General features: G+C 43.4%; 1 protein-coding gene across 1 annotated transcript in view; it reads right to left on the reverse strand.

The window, feature by feature from the left end:
- The window catches only part of brip1 (BRCA1 interacting helicase 1), a 101,012-nt gene that overhangs the window by 61,485 nt on the left and 14,885 nt on the right, over window positions 1-24,642 (reverse strand). The window contains exon 6 of the mRNA XM_061718696.1: window positions 5,177-5,449. Coding sequence (XP_061574680.1) covers window positions 5,177-5,449 — 273 coding nt within the window. The remainder of the gene's footprint in view (window positions 1-5,176; window positions 5,450-24,642) is intronic.

The raw sequence follows: 24,642 nt of genomic DNA on the forward strand, positions 1-24,642 counted from the left end.
AAAAAAATACTGCTATAATATCGTATCGTTATCGTGACCTCAATATCGTGTATCGTACCGTCTCGTTACATTAGTGTATCGTTACACCTCTAATAATGATAACAGACAAATAGACCTTCAAATGGAGCGGTCACGAAGAAACGGAGTAGGTAATGAACCAAAGGAGGACCAGAGGATTTAAAAATGCAAGATCACATAAAAATACAATGAAGCGTTTTTAAAAAGGCAAAAAGCTCTCAGCACTGCTGGTGGCACCAAGGAACCCCTGTGTTTGCCCGTGAGGTCCACACAGGTCCTTGGGAAACTGAAAGTGTTATAATATCCCATTTAAACCATGGCGTGGTGAAGAAGGAGCTGGGTCAAAAGGTGAAGCTCTCGATTTACCGGTCAATCTACGCAGCTACCCTCACCTATGGTCATGAACTTTGGGAAGACCCAGGACACGCTGGAGACACTATGGGCAAATCCCAATACACCCCCTACTTTCTACCACTAGCCCTCACTCACTACCACTAGCCATGAAAATGAGTAGGGCCCTTGTAATGTTCCCTAGGGATTGGGACACCACTCGTTACTTCACTGCGTGGTTTACGTTCGGTTACGTAAGCGACTGTGTAGTTACGTTTGCACATACGTCACACCATATCAGGAATCCGAGAGCTAAAAGCTGTTTTAATTTCAGCTGTAGCGCTGTTAATATGCCACTTTATTAAGTTCTAATATTTTTTCAGGCGTAAAAGTAACCGTTAAGATCCCCAACCTGGGCTCAGTTTATCCAAATAACGCCTGTTAAGAAATTTGCTCCAACGTTTTTCGGGATGAGAAGAGCCGCCGGCTCGAGAGCTGATTTATGGTTCCGCGTTAAATCGACGCAGAGCCTACGGCGTAGGCTCTGCCTTGGTGTAACGCGGAACCATAAATCAACCTTTATTCTGGCGAGGTTTGAGAAAGACTTCGCAACAACGAGCAAGCGAGTGATTATGTACATTCACTGTTCACTGAGTGAATATTATGAAAGTAAAATATATATTTCTCGCTAGAAATGTAATTTAAAACGCATTTTTATGCAGAACCTAACTCAAAATATTGATTTTATTCACTAAAAAATAAGAAATGTCCACCATGTTTTTTTTTTTATTCAGTCTGCAAATGATGACGTCAAGCATTCTGGGAAATCTTTCTAGCCCTTGGTCGCGAAGTCAGTATCTGAAATCCCTCGCTCTGAAGGGCTAGATTGATACACACTAGCCCTCGTTATGTCCACTCCCCCTAGATGAAAAGAGGAATTGGGACACCACTACCCTCACGGGAACGCACAAAATTTAGGGATAGGACTGAAAAGTAGGGGAAGTGGGTGTATTGGGACAGGGCCTATGTCTCTCAGCTGGCCTAGGAATGCCTCGGACTCCCCTCGGAAGAGCTGCAGGAAGAGCTGGAGGAAGAGCTGGGGGAAGAGCTGGAGGAAGAGCTGGAGGAAGAGCTGGAGGAAGAGCTGGAGGAAGAGCTGGAGGAAGAGCTGGAGGAAGAGCTACGGGAAGAGCTGCGGGAAGAGCTGGAGGAAGAGCTGGAGGAAGTGTCTGGGCATCCCTGTTGAGACTGCTGCCCCCGCGACCCGGGAACGGACGGACAGACGGACGGACGGTCGGACGGTCCAGGTTCCCTCTGCCGGGACCCTGAACGAGGCAAACCAGCTCTGAGGATGGAAGGCTGCAGAGGCAGCTTTAAAGTTTGTGCAAAGGTGACATACTGTATTTCAGAAGCTGCCATTGAGTGTTTTTGAGCTTTTGTTGCAGTCAAAGACTCCAACAGCGAACGTGGGTTAATGTTTCACAGAGACGTCTCATGTACCAAGCCCCAATTACAGTCGTCCCCGGTACCCCATCAGACGTCCCACCCCGTTCTTTATATGTCCAACAGCTTGAGGTGACAACGTCACACAAACACTGCACACGGGTGGACTCGGTTACAGCCAATAATCACCATCTCTGGGTGAAACGGCTGCCGTCTCTTAACCATGTGCTGAACTTGTTGCTGACACTGAACCCCGTGTGCAGAAGAAGAGAGGAATGAGGGGATTAGCAGCCTTCGGCCGTCTTCGGGAGACTCAGGAAAGCTCTGAGCAGAAACCGGAGGGCAGGCGTTGCGTCTGGTGACGGCATCCGTAGCGTAACAATGTTTTCTGTGTGAATCAGTGTCTGTGCAGCGCGGTAATCTGACCCCGACTGCAGCAGACCTCCGGGTCACGGAGACACAGACTCCGGTAAGGGGTTATTTCTCGGCCAGCCGTTTCATGACAAAAGTCAGACAATTGCCATGGGAGGCCAACACCTCCAGTGACAGCGTAATTGTCCTCATTACAGTAGGCGCCTCAACTTATGACAGTACACAGGGTTACAAGTGTCTCATGTCCCAAACTCAAACGAGCTCAATGGTTCTTGACATTCTAGAGTGTCAAAGTGTCCTGTGGAGCGATTGTGCATAATTGTTTCCCCGAGGCTACAACTCTGGTATCGTCTTGGACACAAGAGAACTGGAAAACTGCAGCAAACTTCAAAGTTGGAAGATGGATTGTGTCAGTTTCACGTAGTGATTGTAATACATCATGGATGGCCGTGACTTTGATCCATTCAAAGGGGTTGCGGTGTGGCGCAGCTTTAAAGTGGCATATTATTCTTTTTGGTGTTTTTCTGATCTATCATAAACGATGTATAAATCCAATATAATCGAAAGATACAGAACATTAGTGTGATACAAAACTATATATATATACATACATTGTTGTTGTTGTAATAATAATATTTATATACCAAAAAATGTAATGATTGGTCTTTGGTTTCCTTTTCTTTTCACTCTTCTAGATTGTTTCTGTTTCCTCCTAGCATTGATTATTTAATTTCTCTGTTAGTTGTTTTTCTGAGATCCGTCTTCTGTTTGTTTTTTACTTGATTTTTCATATTTCATATTTACATTTGTCTTCCTTCTTGTTTTGCATGTGTTTACTTTGCTGTTTTTTTGTTGTTGTTGTAGATTGTTTGTCTTTGTTGTATTAGTACATTAGTAGTACTATGAAATAAACAAAGTTAAAAAGGGTAAGAGGCACAATAATCTTAGCTTAGGATTCAGCCTACACCTTTTGGTCGGTTTATTCCTTACTTTTTTTATTATTTCTTTCCTACAAAAGGAAATTAAATGCAATGTATTTATCAATGGAAACTGATCGACCAAATAAACTACTTCATCATCATCATGATCAACAATTTGGGCTCAATCCCTCTGGTTCATATAACAGAGTTTATAACCCAACTCTGCTCAAAGGCTCAAAAGACAAGCAAGATTTACACTGCAGTATTCAACTGCACAAAAACCTCTGTTTTCAGGGTGAGGGGAGCGTTTTATCCTAACGGCGGCTCTATACGCCATCATAGCAGGTGAAACTTCCTGGTGAGGTCACAGCGGGCCAGGCAGCACCTTTTAAAAGCAGTTCAGTCTTTTTTCCATCCCTGTGGATCTGCTAGAATGCTTTTGTTTGCATCTGAAAGTTGTTTGACCACATCTGAGTAGGGGCTGCTTGATTTCCTGGGCCAGGAGATACGCAGGGCGTTCCAGCACCGGACGCTCATGGTACATGTATCTGTCGCCGTTGGGAACCAGGGGATTTATTTGGACTTGCTTGTAGAAATCCCGGACACAGAGACAGTTACAGCCAAGTCTCCTGCTCCTAGACTCTGCCTCATATTAGCTTCAAGGCATCTCACACAAAAGGTAATCAGTTTCACTGATCACACCTCATTTCAACCTTGTTAAAAGAGTCAAGAGTGGTCCAGTCACAGCTTCATCAGCTTTTCTACTTCTCAGCTACAGACGTTTTATGACTTGGGATGCATTTCACTGAACATCCCACATCTATATGTATTAAAATAGGTAGACAAATATTATAAATATTTGTAATGCTACACAACAGCAGAGACATCTAGCTGAAATCTTTGTCATCGTATTCTCTCATTTGTCCACTTTTTTACACCAAATCCAATTTTAACTCAAACAGAGAGGACTTGAGGTCGTTGACAGGAACTGTTGGGAACGTGCATGTGACGTGCAACAGGACTGCTTCTGCCCATCCGCACACTTCCAGGAACCCAGCCAATCATTAAACACGGTGTGCTTGCTTTCAGGAAGCTCCCAGGTCTTTGTTGTTCTGCAGTAATTCATAATTACAAGCGTTTGGAGCTATATTGGAAGTAAAGCTACTCCACAAGGTATCAGAGACTGTGTTTCCATGCGTCAATAATCCTTTTAAAACCTGAATATTGGCAATAAACCGAATTTGCACGGCCATGTAAACACCAATAACCCCTTTGAATTACCCCAATTTGCTCATATTCAGGTTTTTAAAAACCCCAATATGAGCCCTGGGTTACTCCTTTTAAAACCTGAATATTGGGTCATGTAAACACCAAACAGAATATCCCCATCAAACGGAACAGGAATTAGTTTTCTGCACATGCTCTGTTCACAAGGAATCCTGGTCTTTTGAGTCCAGGAAGTTCTTATAAACACGGAGAAACACAAGACCAGGAGGAGACTAATCACTTCATAAATGTAATGAAGGATATGAACATTTGTGCATTTGTAGATGGTAGAAAGTACCGGGATAGCCAGATTTACAAGAAGTTGCGCAAAGCAGCATTTGTTTTGAATTTGGATACAGGAAGAAGAAGCAGAAATGACGGGAATTGCGTCATGATGTTCTCCGTGCGTCGCTGGTTTGATCCAGATATCCTGAATGATTAATTACCATGTAAACGGAATATTCTGAATGTTTCAGTAACCGGAATATTAGCAATAACCTGAATTTTGACTGCATGTAAACGTAGTCAGAGAATCAAATCAGGGTAGGTGTCATGAGCTTAGGCTTCAGTCTACACCTTTTGGTCCTTGGTTTTTAATTAAAATTGTGTGTGTGTATACATCACACACTCACTCTCACACACACACACTATCTTTTTTTGGATTACACTGATGATTTACACTTGTACTTTGGGTTATTTTTGTTGTGGAAATTGAAAGGACCAATAAACTAAAGAGATTCAAATCAGAAGACTGAAAGAGCAGAATATGGTGACTTTAAGGCTAAAGCTGAAAAAATGAAAGCGTGTAAGTCAGTGCTCATCCTCACGTCTTTGGCCTCCAGAAGCTCTTTGCATCGCTCGTTGCGGTTGGAGTGAGGCGCCACTTCGGGGTGGACACAGGTGTGATCCCTGCTGGACAGGATGGTCATGTGCACGCCGGAGTAAACGGTGCGCTTCAGCTCGTGTGCAACCTGAGTTATTTGTTTATGAGTGCGTGTGCCGAAGAAAATCTTGGGAATCTTCTTTCTGCCATCTTTGTCTTTGTCCTTCCCAGTGTCCTTGGCTGCAGCGCAGGGGCAGCGGGAGCAGGGCTCAGGCACCTGCACAGAGGGAGGCAGAGAAACAGGCAGAGCTTTAAGGCTTACGTTTGTTTGCTGTAGCCGTGGTCTCAAAACCAGCTACATAAGCAAGGTCAGTATAGAGGGTCTGCATTGACGTCACTTCCCCACTGGACCAGCCCCCTTACTGCACTGAGTGGTAAAAACATCTGCAACTAGTGGAGAAGACGGGATAACAGCTGATTATCAGTTTAAATTAAAGTCAGTTGGACTTGACAGTGACCCGTAGAGTTACCCCAAGAACCAGTGGTCCATGGACATTAATATTTGGTACAGTTACCAAGAACCAGTGGTCCATGGACATTAATATTTGGTACAGTTACCAAGAACCAGTGGTCCATGGACATTAATATTTGGTACAGTTACCAAGAACCAGTGGTCCATGGACATTAATATTTGGCCACAAATCCAGTTACTGATATTTATATACTTAATTTCTACACCGGGGAAATACACGAAGCAAAGCCTGAAGGCTTACAAAAGTCTTGACGCTTGGTCCGACTTCAAGGCAGGATTTGTTGTAGAAATTAAAGTGATGAGGACACCGAACTTTATGATTTGACCGTTTAACGTTAGCTACCCAAAAATCCAACATTACCTGATACTAAATGGGAACCACAAATCCACGTTTCGGTGCCTGGAATCCAGTTGTTTCTGTGAATTGCAGCGATCCATTTGTCTCTCTTAAGCTTATTTTTCGGCAGTCTGTAAAACGATAACTCCGATTTCTTGCTAAATCTATGAGTACAGTCGATCGCACCATTTTAGATGTTTTCCAGTTGCTCAAAGTGAAATTTTACGCTGCTACTCAGTCTTCCTGACACTCAGTCTTCCTGACACTCAGTGGGCAAAACCCGCTGTGAAGTCGCATCTGTGACGTCATGCACATTCCCTCTGTAACTGGCCAAAGCTTAATTTATCTTTAACAGAGTAAACGACTAAAACTTTGACTAAACCAAAAAATTAAATACACACCCGAACTCCAGATACATCACTTCCCACGTTTCCGCTGCCTGTGTACGTCTAAGGGAGTGGATCCGACACCAGAACCAGTAGCTACCTGTGTACTTGAGGTCCAACGTGATACACAACTACTAAGTGGCCAACCAAGATCTCTTCTTTTATTTTTCTGTTACATTCTTGTTTGTTCATAATTGTTTTTGAATAATTATTGGTTTATGATCAATGTTTCATACAATATGTGAATAAGAGCCTGAGTTTCCATTCCATTGTTAGTCTTAATAGGCTTTTCACTGCATTATGGTACAAACTGCTACCAACTCAACACCATTCTCCATTGTCTGAATAGGCTCTGATGGACTGGTCGCTACACCCCTTTCAAAAACACATGGACACGGATAAAGAATTTGTATCCATACATAAGGTGTCCTGTCACTCTGCACTAGACGACCTTTTCTATGTGGGAAAGACGATAGGCCACCATTGTGGCAACTGAGAAAAACTAGCTGCTTCATAATTGGCTGTCCGGTGACGTGGTGAAGTCTTTTTTTCTCCGCTCCCAGGTGAAGTGTAGCCGACGTGCAAATGATGAAATGGATCCTCCTTCTAGGCTGTGCTCTTCTGAGTTGGCTTTTCCACTCTTTCAACATTTATTCAGACTATTCTGATCACTGGCTTTTCCAGATCAAGTTATTAATACCGTCATGATTGGCGGCAGTAGTAAGTGCAAGTTATCTACAGTTGAGGCCAGAAGGTTTGGCATTAACAGAGAATTTTGTTTTTAAAATAAAAACTAGTCAACGGTGATCAGTGCACTGGTAATTGTTAACGAGTTTAAGTCAGCCTGAACCACTTGTTACAAAAAGAAGACAGTCAAGAGGGCATTTTAGTCTTCTTGCATTAGAGATAGTGACCTCTGACAGGAATCCATTGTTGCCCTGCATCAAAATGGTCAAACATTAATGGCGCTTTTCCCCTAGCACCTACTTCATAACAATCCAGCACCAGGAGCAGAAGTAGGAGGTTGGAGAAGCTGCTGTGACGTATTTGATTGTGTGATCTAAACTAAGACCCCGTCCACACGTAGCCGGATATCTGCGGATATCTGCTAAACCGGAGATATTTTCCTCCGTTTTGACCTGTCATCCACACGAAAACGCAAATAAACGAAGGTTTAAAAAAACTCCGGGCAAAGTGAAGATTTTTGAAAACTCCGTTTATGTAGATGCGTGTGGACACACATAACCGGAGATTTGCGTTTTCGAACGTCACATTATGCGCCAAAACAACAACAAATCTGCTCTGACGTGCGCCTTTTGTTTACTACAGATGATCCAGCATCTGTTCTCCAAGCTATTTATTAAATAAATGGTCTCTGCTCTTGACCACCGCTTACTGCGTTACACCGTTACACCGACACAGAGGCTCCGCCGTACCCTACACCGTAGGGACGCGGAGCACGCAGAGACGCAGAGCCCGCAGAGCCGCGGAGGTGCAGCTTCCCCGGGAGCTGCAGATGATCTACAGGTTAGAATGCTTATGAAGTGGTCGAAAACGCAGATCTTCGGTTACGTGTGGATGCAAATTTTTTTATAAACGGAGGAGGGAAATATTCGTTTTTAAAAATACCCGGCTACGTGTGGACGGGGTCTAAGAAGACAACACTAAAGATGTAGAACCTGGAGGAGATGATAGATGTGCTGCTGGGTCTGTGGCTCGTGTTCAATATCAAGTTAAAAAATGAGAGTGAGAGAAGCTTTTTGTTTTTTAGTTTGTCTCTGCGCTGCTGAAAAGTCAGCTGGAGCCGTGAGCATCTATGAAGAGACAGAGCTCCTGGGAGATCTGGTCGTTCCTTATCTCCGTCTAGATCCTTTTTAATTCTCTCCTCAGCACCAGGTTTATGAACATCTGCACCTCAGAGTTGGATCAGAAACAGACTTTTGCTGCTGTTGCTGGTTGAATAAAATGAACCAGAAGCTGTCAGAGTCTTTCACTGATTTCCTCCTCCTGACTCAGACATCTGACTCCAACCCCCCGACCAATCAGTGGCCTGTAGTGTGATGATGTCAGATACAGCCGACTCAGCAGCTTAGAACCTCAACAGAATAGATACAGAAAAGTATCTACTCTGCACGTTAGACCTCTAGTGGAGAAGAACCAAACTGAGGCGAGTCGAGTTGGTCTGAGTAGGTACTAGTGGAAAAGCGCCATAAGAGAACTGGCACTACAACTACTGCACCTGAAAGAACACTGCACCGCAGTGTCAAGAACTAAGAGATAAGAAACCCTAACACCATCCGAGCGTGTCCAGCAAGCACCAGGATCATTTCTCCTGGAGAGAAGGAATCATGTCTCCAGCCCTTGCTCAACTAGGACAGCTCGTGGGTGTGAACGGCTCTCACGCACGGGGAGGCTTGCAGACGACGGTGGGATGTCGAGTTGGGCAGCAACAAAGTCATTTCTCCTCAAAAAAAAAAAAAAAAGCATCATGGACACATAGGGCTGGGCGATTATACGATCTCGATTTGTGATCGCGATCAAATTAAGTTCGATCACGGTGATCAGCTGTGGGTCTACTTTCTCGATCACGTGCAAAACATGCTGCAGCAAAGTGCACGACAACCAATCACAACCCGCTTTCCTGGCACCGCGCTGTCTGCATTAATTGATCATGCGCATGAGATGCCGCGGCAGTCGGTAAGGATCCAGACGGGAGACGTACGTAGCTCTGTGTTTTACATTTATTCATCATTCCATGCATAATTCTGGTCCGTTCCTTAAAGCAGGGCTTTCCACAAGCGCCGGCCATATAGCCGACTACTCGATTAGGTCCAGCCGGCTACTTTAATGACGCTTATTTTTTTAGCCTATAAATATTATTTTTAGATTTTAATAAAATTAAATGTTTTTCTCATAGACTGACAATAATGTCAAACTGAATCGCACTCATTAAAGTTGTGATTCGCTCTGCTTGTACACAAATGACTGATCTGATCACCGCCGACTTCATACAGAAACTCCGCGGCCCCGACATGGGTGTGTGTGTGCGTGCATGTGTGTGTTGTTAAAAATGTCATTGCAATTTTATCTATGCAATTGTGAAAAAAAAAATGGCAAAATAAATGAAAAACTGTGAACAACCGCATGTTTTGGTTGGTTTACATTTTAAATGATCATGAAAAAATTTTTTGTCTGCTAAAACTACTTGAAACTTTTTTAAACTGCTTAAAACTACCTGTTTGTTGTGCCATTTTCTATATGGCTCTTGTTAAAACATGCTATTTGCTTTATTTGTTAATAGAAAAAAAAACTAATCTCTGGTTTCTTTCTATTTTATTCCAGAAGGGAGGGGGGATCTTCTGATTTTAAAAATCGTGATTAAAAATCGAGATCGTTCAATATGGGAAAAAAAATCGTGATCACTTTTTTTGCCATATCGCCCAGCCCTATGGACACACTTTAATTCTGCATTAAAAACATAAAGACGTCCCCCAACTACTCAGGAAATCTGGAAGATGAGTTGTTAATAGAAGAAAGTTGTCTCAGGCCAGCAGTCAGACAGTGTGACACCCTCCATGTTTGAGGTGGCTCCTTGTCTAAAGGAGCAGATGCACTTAAAATTCAAACCAAAGACATCCTCATAAACAAAGAAAGCCCTGAAATGTCCTCCAGGAGCAATATGGAGATGATCCGTCCATTTTCCACCATGGGGAAACACGAATCGGAAGTGATGCCAAAAGTGACATGCTGGCCCTGGAATTCTGGATCTGTATTTGTCTTGATTAGTTTCACTTCCAACTTTGATCCAGACTATACATGAAAGTACCAGTCACTTTTTAGTCTCATCTGTCTGTATCTTCAGTACTGACTGTGTTACAAGTGTTACAACAAGCCCCAAATGGCATCAAACAACATTATTCAAGCACACTTTCACAGAGTTGTGACAAGATTCAAATATGACGTATCTGAATTTTATGGCTAAAGATTAATGATAGGAAAAATGGCCAAAAATGTCTCTAAATAGAAAACATTTGTTGAATGAAGGCTCATAGCAGTTACTGATAGTGTGATACTATTAACTTTGCAAAGACTGAACTAAAGAGTTTTTTGTTGATTTTTTTTTTTAAAGGTTTACTATTTATAGTAAGGGAAGCGTCTGAAAATCTGGGAACTAAATCGTTACCAAGAAATCTCTTCACCAATGTCTTTCTAAAGGTGTCTAATAACATGTCCTAAAAAGTTGAAATTCAACTCCTGGGGGAAACCTCATAAAAAACTACCCAAAGTCAGGGTACCAATAACCGATTTTTGAAAAATCGAAAATGCTTAATTTGGCCTTAATCAACTTGTGAGGGGTCAAAGTAGGGGTTTTTTATGATTCTGAGTTCATTTATAGCATTTATTTTTCACTACAACCATTCCTTAGTGGAAAAACTGCCACACCATTTTTTGCATTTACATAAGATTGCATTTATTACAATTCGTTTCACATTAGTCAGAGCAAACAGTGATCCCCCTTGTGGAATGCTTTATGAGTCAATGTCTGAGTATTCCTCATCAATGCCATCACTTTTAAAGTAGTCATAGCTATCCATCCATCGTCCGCCGCTTATCCGTTCCCAGGTCGTGGGGGCAGCAGTCTGAACAGAGATGCCCAGACTTCCTTCACCCCAGACACTTCCTCCAGCTCTTCCTCCGGCTCTTCCTCCGGCTCTTCCTCCGGCTCTTCCTCCACCTCTTCCTCCAGCTCTTCCGAGGGGAGTCCGAGGCATTCCCAGGCCAGCCGAGAGACATAGTCTCTCCAGCGTGTCCTGGGTCTTCCCCGGGGTCTCCTCCCGGAGGGACATGCCTGGAACACCTCCCTAGGGAGGAGTGACATGCCAGGAACTCCTCCCTAGGGAGGCGTCCAGGAGGATCCGGTACAGATGTCCAATCCACCTCAGCTGACTCCTCTTAATGTGAAGGAGCAGCGGCTCGACTCCGAGCTCCTCCCGGGTGACCGAACTCCTCACCCTATCTCTAAGGGAGCGTCCAGCCACCCTGCGGAGGAAACTCCTCTCTAAGGGAGCGTCCAGCCACCCTGAGGAGGAAACTCATCTCTAAGGGAGGAAACTCATCTCTAAGGGAGCGTCCAGCTGCCCTGCGGAGGAAACTCATCTCGGCCGCTTGTATCCGCGATCTTGTCCTTTCGGTCACTACCCAAAGTTCATGACCATAGGTGAGGGTAGGTGCGTAGATTGACCGGTAAATCGAGAGCTTCGCCTTTCGACTCGGCTCCTTCTTCACCACGATGGTCCGGTACACCGACCGCATAACTGCGGACGCTGCATAACTCGTAGTGGTCATGATCTTTTGGCGATCTGTTATAGCCATCAAAGACCACAATGATCTTTTGACAGTTACGGCCAAGATGCTGCAGGTAGCTTAGGTAACTGTTGTCAATCTCCTGCCAAGTCTGACCTTGAAGTTCCCACTTCACCATGTAAAGAAGCCACCCACCTTCAACCACCAAAGTGGAGCAGGGTTGTTTAGTGAGGTCAAGGGGATCAGTCAACTCTTTCAGGCTAGACTTGGAAAAGCCTGCTTTGTTTGCCTTGTTCATTTTATGATCTCTGTTGCTGAAAAGGGACAATGGGACAGGAGTCAGCTCATACTTCAAGCTTGTCTCAACCGTCATATCCCGTTGGGCAAAAATGATTAGTCGGTTAAACAACTTCAGTGAGTCAAGGTTCTTCTTTTCGTTGATCTTAGGGATCTTTCTCAGAGAAGAAAGGGCTTGCACCTTTGACTTCACCTCCATTGTTGATGTCGCTGACTGTCCATCCAGCTTCTTCTGCATCTCTCTCCCTACTTCAGCTGCTCTTTCAGCATAGACTGGGTCATCTGCTGTGCTTGTGAATCCTGTAGAGAAAGATACAAGCATCTCTTTGTTGCGTCCATGGTCAAATGGGTTTTTCTCCTCAAACCATTGGAGGGCAAGTTTAACTGCCTCTGCATCACGCTTCATCTGGGTTTTCCCAAGGTCTATGTAGACTGGAGCATGTTGGTTTACACTTTCCTCCATATGCTTGTTGATATTAGAGAAGTGGCTGAGTGTGAGCACCCAGCACTTGTGGCCAGAATCACTGCTTCTCATCCTCCCTCTGCTCAGTCCACCTTCTGATTTGGCCGCCTTCATTAAAGGTATAGTCTGTAATCGTATTCAAAAACATTTATTGTTATACTGGGTGAAATGGTCCTTCCACCCTGAGAGTAGCCAGTGAATAATGTGTTCAGAAAAAGGAAAGAAAAAAATCTGACCTCTCTGACAGCTTTAATCCTGTAAAAACTCTGACCAATCTGTTTTTTGCACACCGAATGGCACGGATTGGTCAGAGGACCAGAGAATTGGCAGGGGGGAAAGAACCAATCAGATGCCTTCATTTTAAGTCCCGCCCACGTCCCCCTCTGTCCCATGCACGCACTCTGCTTCCAGCTGCCTCCAGCCCCCCGTCTCCACTTCCCACGGGTCCTCCTCGGCTCAGAGTGTCCCAGTGTAACCCCCCCCTCCCGCTCCTCCAGACCGACTGGCAACCGCGGCCTGACATTAGAGGGCCCCCACCGCTCCCGGCTTCACTGCCGGCTCACGGTCGGGCGGTCACGTCGTTGTAATGGCTCGTCCTGCTAAAAAGGCTAAAAAAAGAAAGCGAAAGTGCGATTCTGCGGTGCAGATTGTCCGCTACTGGGGACCTACTGGCGGTGCGGGTGGCGGTGCGCTGCGGTGCTGTACAGGCTCTGGAGCCACGGCTACGACGTAGGGTACGCCATAGGGTACGCGGCGACACGCACCATTCTGCGTTGGTGTAACGCGGAACCATAAATCAGCCTTCAGTGTGTGCTCTGTGTGCTGTTCTGAACACTTCTGTGTTGTGCTCATTTTGCTGGGATGTCGGGTCCCTCCGCCGAGACACAACTTTTGCGGTATGCGTTCATTGTTGTGTCTAAAAATGATTGGCAGTGCCCACCCAATCAGAAATGGTACAGATATTCTGTGATATTTTTTTATATTTATAAAAAAAATTTATTATAAAAAAATAAAGGATCCCCATAACTTTGATTGGGTGGGCAGGATGCATGTTTGGGTGGGCACAGCCCCCCCTGCCCCCCCCTAAAACCGGCCTCGCTTACAGGTGAATGAGACATGGGGTAGTTTTGTTGAAAATGTGCTGTCCAAAATGTCTTGGAAAACTCGACTCCTGCAAATGCGCATTCCCCAAAGTTTGTGGGGGAGTGGCTTTGGACGGAGCGCTGACGGGAAGGGGAGGAGGGGCGGGGCTTAGAGGAGGGGGTGGGGCTTAGAGGAGGTGCCACTTTCAAATCTTGCTAGCTCTCCAACATCATGGACTATACCTTTAAGGTCTACTCAATGCAGATGTCACACCAGGTGCCAGACCAATCGTGGCTGGAATACCGGACAATATGGTTCCCATGGGCAGTGAAACGTTCAATGGTCTCTTTGTAACCAGGCAAAGTTTCCAGTTCCTTCATCAGTTGACAGTACAGCCGTGCACCTTTGGCATACTGATGATGACCTGAAGCTGCAAAGATGTCCAGCATCCAGGTAAAAGCAGTATATTAGGTCCATCCATGATCAACAAAGAAAAGGGATGCAAATGGATCCAGCATGTTTGGTCCTAATGTTAACTCAAAACGTCCTCACGTTGAATGCAAAAACAACTACAGCAACCATCACTAAACACTGACTTGGCCTATTCATCATGTCAAACAATAAAGAATAAACTATTATCTTTTTTTCTTTTTTTACATATGCTATGTGTGAGTGGGGGGCATTGCACAAGTCATGAACAATGACCTGGGAAAGTGGGCGTGGCCGTTTTTCCTCTAAGGAATGGTTGTAGTGAAAAATAAATACTTGCAATGAACTCAGAATATTGAAAAACCCCTAGTTTGATCCCTCGCAAGTTATTTAAGGCCAAATTAAGCATTTTCAAATTTTCGAAAATTGGTTATTGGTAACCCAACTTTGTGCAGTTTTTTTTACAAAGTTTCCCCCAGGAGTTGAATTTCAACTTTTTAGGACATGTTATTAGACACCTTTAGAAACACATTGGTGAAGAAATTTCTTGGTAACGATTTAGTTCCCAGATTTGCCAAATATCCCATAAGATGACCTTACTATTACTATTACTGTTCTAACAAAGCGTAGTTTTTACTCAACTGCTGTTTATTTTGGTAAAAAGCCCTCTAATAGAGTAATATTTTGATAAAATGTCACTAAAACAGATTGACAAAGCTAACCTTCACGTTTAACTTTTAAGGATACCACAAATTGTTGAGAGAAAAAACTTGCAAAGTTGTTAAATTTAAGGGAATATTTCCATCGCATGGCAGAAAAGATCACAGACTTCAGCATAAACTTCCCTCATAAGCATTTCCTTAAAGAGGAATTTGGGTTGCACCAATTTACAAAAAAAAAAAAGTAAATTGGTGCAACCCTAATTCAATAGAATTATAAACAATTATTAATTAAATTATACTCAAATGTCACAATTGTCACATTTGACAAATTATAACTCCAATTATTAAATTTCTGCCCCATTGTAATAGAGTACAATAAGTAGGAATGGGCGATATTTTCCCGTTCATGATATACCGTCAAAAAAATTCCCCACGGTAAGAATTTGTCATCTCGCGGTAAAAACGATAAATTCCCATTGAGGTGTTTTTGTGTAAAGCCTGAATTATGGTTCTGCGTTAAATCGACGCAGAGCCTACGCCGTAGGGTACGCGGCGACGCGCAACGTATGGTGCGTGTCGCCGCGTACCCTACGACGTAGGCTCTGCGACGACTGCGACGACGCAGAACCATAAATCAGCCTTAACAAACATGGTGGAAGGCAGATCTGAGAGCGAGGAGCTCGTTGTTAAACGAGGCTCCAGCTCCGTTATCTGGAACAGGTTTGGATTTAAAAAGAGTGACGAGGATATCTATTATATGCAGAGTCTGCAAAAAAACTGAGTGCAAAGGATGGCAATACAAGTAATTTATTATATATTTTACATTATATATTATTATATATAACATATTATTATATATAACAGCTGCTGCTGAGGTCTCCACCAGAGTGGTGTAATAATTGGTGTAGTTTAGTAGCATTTAGTATTCTTTTAGAGCAGTGATTTGGGGGCTCCAAAGGTATTTTTTTCTTTTATCGTAATTTTTATCGTTATCGGGATAAATGCCAGAATTTATCGTGATACATTTTTTAGTCCATACCGCCTATCCCTAAGTATAATTAATGAAATGCCAATTAGTGGAAAGCAGCCTTGCTAAGATAACCGGAGTAGCCGATACTGGGGAGACAGGACGGGCTCCATCTGCATCAACCGCTTGAGAGGGAGAAGATTCCTCTATGATTACCTTCAAATTCACTTGACAACCAAATATGACTCAACCTTGTCGACTGGATAGCATCAGTTTTGAAGAGTTTGTTTGCTGTTGGTTTTTTTTGCCTGTATTAAATAAACACAACTGCCCGGTCTGGCAGCCACATTTCTCCCCAGGCCCTGACAAATTACCTGAAAACTCCCCTAAAATACCGCTAAAATGACTGGTATGTGATGCCATGCATCCCCACTAATCATGGGAGCACGTCTAATGACAGACAAGCGGCTCAAGTTACCCGCGGCTCAGATTTTCCAAGCATGTTTACCCATCAAATATTACAATGTGTGGTGAAGTGTAGACCAGACTCAGCCCTTGGAGAGCCGCGTCTCGGAGTTAAAACGGATAACGAGCCCCGAGTCCATGTGAAAAATAAACAGAGGTGCTACAGGGCCCCAACACCAGTTCAGGTTACCCTTCTCCTCTGAAACAGTTACGCTCTACAACCTGGGCCGAGGGCCCGATCACCTTACCTGCTGCTGCCACATTTAATAGAGCCATCCAAATATCCTGCCCCAAGATGGCCAATAATTACTTATTCATTGGCAGGTGGGGGGTGGGGGGGGATGTCGAAGGGCAAGCTGATGAATAGAGGCCCTTGTCAAAAGCTGCAGCAGGAAACAGCTGAAACAAGAGTATCCTTTTACGCAGCTGCCTCACAAGATGCCAAGACAACAAGGTTTCAAGCCTGGCCCCACAGCACAGAGCAGACACCCCCTTGAAAAGAATGCAGATAACTGGCAAAGGGGGTCCGCGGGACGCCAGCTCCGCTTGCAACGGGAATCTATTGGTCCTTTCAGAACAGAGAAAAGGCTCCGTGTCCCGCTGCCACCAGTGACAGTCCTGTTGTTTCAGAAGTCAAACTTCTTTTACAAGCAGGAATAGTTTACTGTTCATAAATTAAAGTGTGGGAAAGGAGAGGTTCTTTGCATCCCGCTAAGTTCCTGCAGGTATCTCCTACATGGATTTAGCAGAGGTTTAGTACGTTTTCCGAGGTCTGGCTACAGCCAAAGTGGAAGGGTGCCACATTCAGCGGCTGCAGCTTATCTGCACTGACAAGAGGTCAGTGGTGTTACTGAACACCTCAGAATATTCACAGGTAGCTCTCTGTTGCTTTACTCCTGGCCAACACCTGAGAGATGGAAATCTCACACTCCAGGGGGCCAGTTGGAGGCTACGCAGGGGCCGCAGGCAATGGATCACTAAGTTATCACTGGCGCCTCTCAGTGGACGCCAATTTGCTTCTCATTCCACAGCTTTGGAGGGCTTGGAATTCCTACCAATAAGGGAGGGCTTCAAATGGCCAATGCCTTAGGAAGACATGATACCCCACACCCCCTCCTTTTTATGTGACCACTTTGCAGGCAGGGGCCCGAGCAAATATCTGCCCTCCAAAGCACCTGTTTATCCCTCAGGCGCAGTAACCAGCGGGTGAACCCCATTCAATATTTATCCCTGTGGCTTTCACAGATCAGCGGCCCAAGAGAGGCAAACCCTCTTAATTAAAACTGGAGCTTGCTTCAAAGAGAGCCATTCAGGCCATCAGTCAGCGCTCGGGGAACAAAAGAGCCCAGGTCATGTAGCTGAAGTGAAACCGGAGACAAACGCGCTTTTTCGACTTCACTTTCCCTCCTCCTCCTTTTCCACCTCTCACAATCCGCGGCCCTCAATCCCAGCTCCGCACCTGTGACAGGTTAAGGTGCCGTGGGGAGAGTTACCCCCCTCCTGTGAGCTGGGTTCCAGCTACTGCTGGACTGGCCTGTTTTCGGGGTAACACGATGGTTTTTGGGGACCTTCAGAAAAACCCCAGACCATGGATTATTCACCAGAAACCACATCCTGATACCTCACAGAACATGGGATTACCTGAGACACCTGGTGCACCTGCAGAGACAGGCTCCAGGAAAGTGCAACACGTTTTGAGATTAAGACAACATTTTAATATACAGGACCTTCTCAGAAAATTAGAATATTGTGATTTTCTGTAATACAATTACAAAAACAAAAATGTCATACATTCTGGATTCATTACAAATCAACTGAAATATTGCAAGCCTTTTATTATTTTAATATTGCTGATCATGGTTTACAGCTTAAGAAAACTCAAATATCCTATCTCAAAAAATTTGAATATTCTGGGAATCTTAATCTTAAACTGTAAGCAGTAATCAGCAATATTAAAATAATAAAAGGCTTGCAATATTTCAGTTGATTTGTAATGAATCCAGAATGTATGACATTTTTTTTTTTTTTTTTTTTTTTTTTTTTTTTTTTTAAATTGCATTACAGAAAATAAAGAACTTTATCACAATATTCTAATTTTCTGAGACAGTCCTGTACAGCAAGGTCAACTACCTGATAAGTGATGCGTCAGTAATAAAGTCAGGAACTTGATTAATAGTTCGTAGTCACTGACCTCAGCAAAACTAAAATGTTCAGCTTCATGAAGACTGGAAGTAACAAAACTTAAACCAAGAAAAATGGATTGAATGAAAATGTATACGAGTGGCAATACTGACCAGAGCAGATTAATAAAGGCTGAAACACTTATATAAACCATTCCCTATGGTTACCCTAACTATACTAATTTTTATGTACTATTCCATCAACCTGCCCAGGGACTACAGGTGGAAAATAGCAAGCTGCTACAACCTGGCACAATGCATATTCTCTTGTACAACATTAATGTCTTATTGTGCACTGTCCCTGTTTTGAAATAAACAAATTACAATTAAATTACAATTCCATAATTATTAAAGCGGAACCATGTTTCATGAGTTTGGGAGTGATGAATTCATCATGTCACCGGCTATAAATGTGGCAGTTATCTCAGCAGTTATCCTCGTGGCCACTCGTCATCTCCAGTGGCCATGAGGATGAATGTGACACAAAAATATCTAAAAACTGAGGTGATAAAAAGGCTTCCTAAGTAATCAGTGGAGACAGATGGCCATCCTTCATGAGTCTGGTTCTACTGGGTGTTTCTTCTAGTTCAGGGGTCGGCAACCCGCGGCTCTTTGGCGCCGCCCTAGTGGCTCCCTGGAGCTTTTTCAATAATGTTTGACTTTTTTTTCTTCCTTTTTTTCTCCTTCCTTCTCTTTTTTTTCTTCTCTTCTCTTTTTTCTTCCTTTTTCCCTTTCCTTTTTATTCTCGTCATTTCGACTTTTTTCTCAAAATTCTGACTATTTCCTCGACATTTCAATTTTTTCTCAACATTTTGACTTTTTTCTCAAAATCTTGACTTTTTTCTCTACATTTCGCCTTTCGCCATTTTCCTTCATTCTAAAAGACTTTTAATGTTTTGCGGCTCCAGACATATTTGTTTTTTTGTGTTTTTGGTCCAATATGTCTCTTTCAACATTTTGGGTTTGCCGACCCCTGTTCTAGTTAATAGGTCATATGGCGCCGTTCCTCCTGACCTCGTGCAACATTTGGACGTTGGGGAAGATGATCACAGGAACAATTCAGTAAGTACCTTAGCTAGGCTGTTTTTTTACAATGAACAATCTCTAGGTAGTGTAAACTCTAGTGTGTTAGAGTCAGTAGTCATAGTCGCAGCTATAGAACAAAACTATAATAGTTAGTCTTAAATATAGCTTCGCGGTAGATATGCTGCTATAGGCTTATGCTGCAGGGGGGCACCGACATGATCCGCTGGGCGGTGCCTCTCACCCTTCTTCTCCTCTCCTTTCCCCTGCCTCTCTTCTCCATTACCATTTTTATTTATTATAAATATCTCATAGTTATCATTTTTGTCCATCGTTCCTGTAGTTTCTTGTGCCGCCCCCCCTTTTTTTTTTCTCTCTCTCTTTTGTGCATGTTTGCAGGCTGGAGCCTCGGGAGCTGCGTTCTGGCCTGTGTTCCCGGCCCTCCCCCCCATCCCCGGTCATCCCGTTGCTGCTTCCACCTGCCTACGTGGATGTCTGATGTGGCTGCTTCCGCCTGCCTGCACCCCCCCCTCTGGTCATCCCGCTGCTGCTTCCACATGACTGTTGTGTGCTGCTGACGCCCCCCCCCCCCCCCCCCTCTGGTCATCCCGCTGTTGCTTCCACCTGCCTGCTGTGTGCTGCTGACGTCCCTGACTCCCCCAGTCTGGCCTTCGGCAGGAGGGTCCCCCCTTATGAGCCTGGTCCTGCTCAAGGTTTCTTCCCTCCTAAAGGGGAGTTTTTCTTGCCACTGTTTGGCTTAAGGTTTTTCTCCCACTAGGGGAGATTTTACCTGCCATTGTTTATATAATAATTGCTCGGGGGTTTATGTTTATGTTCATGTTCATGTTCATGTTCATGTTCTGGATCTCTGGAAAGCGTCTACAGACAACATCTGTTGTATTAGACGCTATATAAATAAAATTGAATTGAACAACATTATAAGTATTATATTAACTGGAATATAACTGAATTTTAATCGAACAATAATGAATGACATTTGTAAAGTACTTCAAGAATATGTTTGTCATGAGTTGGCACTAAAACAAACTGCAGTGGATTTTTATTTACTGGACACATGCATTTAAAAATAACGTGATAGATTGAAAAACTCCAGAGACAAGAAAATATGTGACTTGGGGTGTTATTAAAAACTAATTAAAAACTTTTAAGGCATTAATTCCCGACTGACAACTGTCATTTACAGCAAGCAATTGTTTGCAGACGGGTTAAACTAACTTTGTGGTGCTTCTAACATTTTACTATAACCATCTTCAGAAGCAGCAAAGTGGCTCTGCTATCATATGTCAAGCATAGTTACTCTATTTGAATAGTAACTGATGCAGACACCGTCACAACAATGCTGCACATCCCTGAGGACGCGGGCCATCGCCTGCTCCAGTGCATCCTCATGAACCTTGGTTGGGATCAGTACTTCAACACAGACCCGGCAGACAGTCATTTTGGGAGCAGTTCAGGAAGTAAAGCACTTGTATACTATTTGGAAAATCAGTGGGGCGATTCCTGAGCTTGCATTGCATTTAATTCTGTATTAAATACTTGTGTTATAAATATTTAAAGGAGGACAACGGCAACTCAGTCTTTAACAGCCCCTAATAAACAATATATGAAAAACGTATCTTTATATTAAATGAAATTCAACATAAAAAAAATAACATTAAAAGAAACTGGAGACACCTTTTTCTTAAGTTGACTGAGCATCCAATACTGTTTTATGCCGTTTTATCCAATAAAGAAGTCTAATGGTCAGTCTCTTATTTAAAGTCTATTCAGGTCTGAAGCGGTGAGACTCTGGCAGTTTGCTGGAGCACATCACCACCCAGTGGTCACACCACAATGTGACACAATCAAGTTGACAGAATCAACGGAATTCCACTAACTCATCTACATGGGGAAAATTCTGTTGGAAAAACATTGTAAGGTTTTTTTATTACACCCCTACAAAAGCAACACCAGGGAAGCAGTAATGATTGCTGGAGAAAGTGTGGGACTCAGGAAGACAATCACTTCCATGGGATTGCAAGGTTATTGTACCCTATTGGGGGTAATTCACAAACACATTAATAATATATTTGGAGTCAAAATTCCTTACCGGTTTGTTATATGGGTGACATCCAATTTGAGGGGTGGAATAAAGATAAGAAACTGCTACAGATACTCCTTGCAGCGTTCAAAAAAGCTGTTACAAGGAGGTGGTTAAAACCTGAATCCCCCACTAGAGATGAATGGATAGGAATAATATATGAAATATATGGAATGGAAAAGTTGTCATTCTTTCTAAAAATCGAGGAGAAATTTGACCAGATGTGTCTAAGTATAAAACCTATTAGGTCGGACTTCTGCTAACTTGAAAAAAATAAGGAGTGGGATCAAAATGTGTTTTGTAATATGATATATTGATATAATCTACAGCACGATCTTTACTCATTCCGCTTTGTGTGTCATTTTCTGTATGTAATATTTAAGATGAGAATCTTGCCATGTTCCATGTAAATATTTTACAAAGAAAATTCTGGGAAGAGACAGGAGATCAAAAATACTTACAAAATTACTTGAAGTGATTTTGACGCTATGTAAATCTGAATCTGTGAAATCAAGGCTTTTCCAAATAAAAGAAAAAAATTAAAGTTGACAGAATAAGTTTAGTGAGCTCATAAATTAAAACCAGCTGTAATTTACCCCATTAATCCAATTTACTCTTACTGATCCATGAACGTGTTAAACAGTGTTTCTGAAGGTTATTTATCATACTGGATGTGTATAACACACCTGGGAAACAACAGCAAGGTGGGCTCAGCAAAATCCAACACTGATCCAATATTTGGACATGCCATTTCAGAAAAAGGATAAAATCCTATTCCACCTGTATGACACAGGTTATTAGGCCTGTGACAACACAGGCTGTCAGAGAAGGTTTGAGCTTGAAGAAAGAGAAACAGTTTCTTACAGTGTGATGCAGCCACCCATGTCATCATCTCATTGTTGCACTTCTGCTGATCAGGACTTTTCCATTTGAAGATTAATGTTAATTCTTTTCTGTATGTTTATACTCTAAAAACATCATTAATCTATATAGTATGTGGTAGGCCTGTTTTGAAAAAATTCCATCCATCCATTATCTATACCCGCTTTATCCTTTGCAGGGTCACGGGGGTCTGCTGGAGCCTATCCCAGCTATTTTCAGGCGAGAGGCAGGTTCACCCTGGACAGGTCGCCAGTCCATCACAGGGCCACATATACAGACAAACAACCAGACACACTCACACTCACACCTACAGGCAATTTAGAATCACCAATTAACCTAGTATGCATGTTTTTGGACTGTGGGAGGAAACCGGAGTAACCGGAGAAAACCCACGCAAGCACGGGGAGAACATGCAAACTCCACACAGAAAGACCCTGCTGGGCCTGGGAGTGGAACCGGGAACCTTCTTGCTGAGAGGCAACAGTGCTAACCTACAAGCCACCGTGCTGCCAAAAAATTGATTTTCCAATTCTAAATCAATTCTCATATTAATTCCTAAAGATCGATTTTACAACATTTGGTATTTTTTTGTTTATGCCCAAAAAAAGAATGTTTTGTTGGACACCACAATAACTTGTGCCATGTTTTTGCCTTTAAATGTGTTTAAAGGTATGAAAACCTTGTTTTCAGTTATAATTGCATAGATTATCTATATTTCATTGCTTTATATACTGTCTTGGGGTTACATTTGCATAAAATGCTAAAAACCAAATTCTGAAAAATGTAAAACAAAAATTGAAAAAATAATAACTGAATGTGGGAAAAAATAAAACCGATTTCATACGTCTCTGTTTGCTGCCCTGGATCTGTTTCTGCAGTTATATCAGCATTCTGGGAGGTGATTGGTCCTTACAGCATCATTAGCTGCCAAGAGATGGCAGCTAAGAGACCTCTGCCATCTCTTTCGCAATCTTTTTAAAAGGTGTTTAAACAACTATTTAACACGCGCCGTTAGGAATGGGAATCGAGAACCGGTTCTTGTTAAGAACCGGTTCCCAGTGTTTCAATTCCTTGGAATCGTTTGCCTTTTTCGCAAACGATTCCCTTATCAATTCCAGTGGGCGCGAATGACGTCACCAAGCACGTTGCGCAATGTGCGCATTCGCTCCCAGCAGGAGAACATGGGGACAAAGTGGCATAAACGCTCGAAAGTTTGGTTACATTTTACCAAAAAGGATGACAACAGGGCGACAATACTTGCAATGTGGACATTTCAACAAAGGGGGGAAACTGTTAGGGCTCGGCCGGCTGATGCGCTGAGAGCGCAGAGTCAGCCGGCGTGTGGTAAGGCTGATTTATGGTTCCACGTTACACCAACGCAGAGCCTACGGCGTAGGTTACGCGGCGACACACACCGTACGGCGCGCGTCCCCGCGTACCCTACGCCGTAGGCTCTGCGTCGATTTAACGCGGAACCATAAATCATGCTTTAGAAGAGCTGCGCGCTCGGCCACGCAGACGTGCCACAGCTGCAGCTCGTCAGCTCATCTATGGAAAAGTTAAACAGCATTTACCGCTAGCTTCTCCTCTCATCAAGGCAGGGAAGAGTATCAGGCCAGAATAGATGAATGTTACCAGCAGTGACTAAGTTTGTTGTGTTGAACATGTTACTGGACATTCTTGTGTAATTGCCACAAAATAATTTGTTGTATTTAGTCAATTTCTACAGAAGAATATTTATTTTATTATTTTATATTAAATACATATTTTATATTACAAATAATTTTGTGGGGACCCCCTGGCTCACCATCGAGGAGCCCGAGGCTGGGGGCGTCTTAAGACCTCACTTAAATTTTTTTGTTCAAAGATATAAAACAAAGTTGATACTAAAATTGTTTGTTCTCCTTTTTTCCAAATGAGAATCGATAAGAGAATCGATAAAGAATCGAATCGTTAAGCAGAATCGAAAATGGAATCGGAATCGAAAAAATCTTATCAATTCCCATCCCTACGCGCCGTTTCCTTTCACTTCCGGGTGAATGCCCCAGAGGAAATTCTCCAGCATGCTGGTCAGAAATGCAGCGGGAGCAGGATGAAGAAAACAGTCCCGCACAGGGCTCTAGTGCACAGCAGGGGTAGAGCAGCGGGGCACTTGCTCCCTGAAGGGTAGACCTCTGGTCCAGCGTTCCAGACAGGACAGAACCCCCACGATTCCTCCTGAACATGAGCTTTGACTGCCAATCCACCGCCTTCCCCAACAAGACCTGACCAGAGAGGTTGAGATCCCAACAATAATCCCTCCACCGCCTAAGGATGTACCCAGCTACGGACAACAGCACCACTAAACAGTGTTAGGGAA

This window comes from Cololabis saira, chromosome 4, assembly GCF_033807715.1.
Source record: "Cololabis saira isolate AMF1-May2022 chromosome 4, fColSai1.1, whole genome shotgun sequence".
Taxonomy (NCBI): domain Eukaryota; kingdom Metazoa; phylum Chordata; class Actinopteri; order Beloniformes; family Belonidae; genus Cololabis; species Cololabis saira.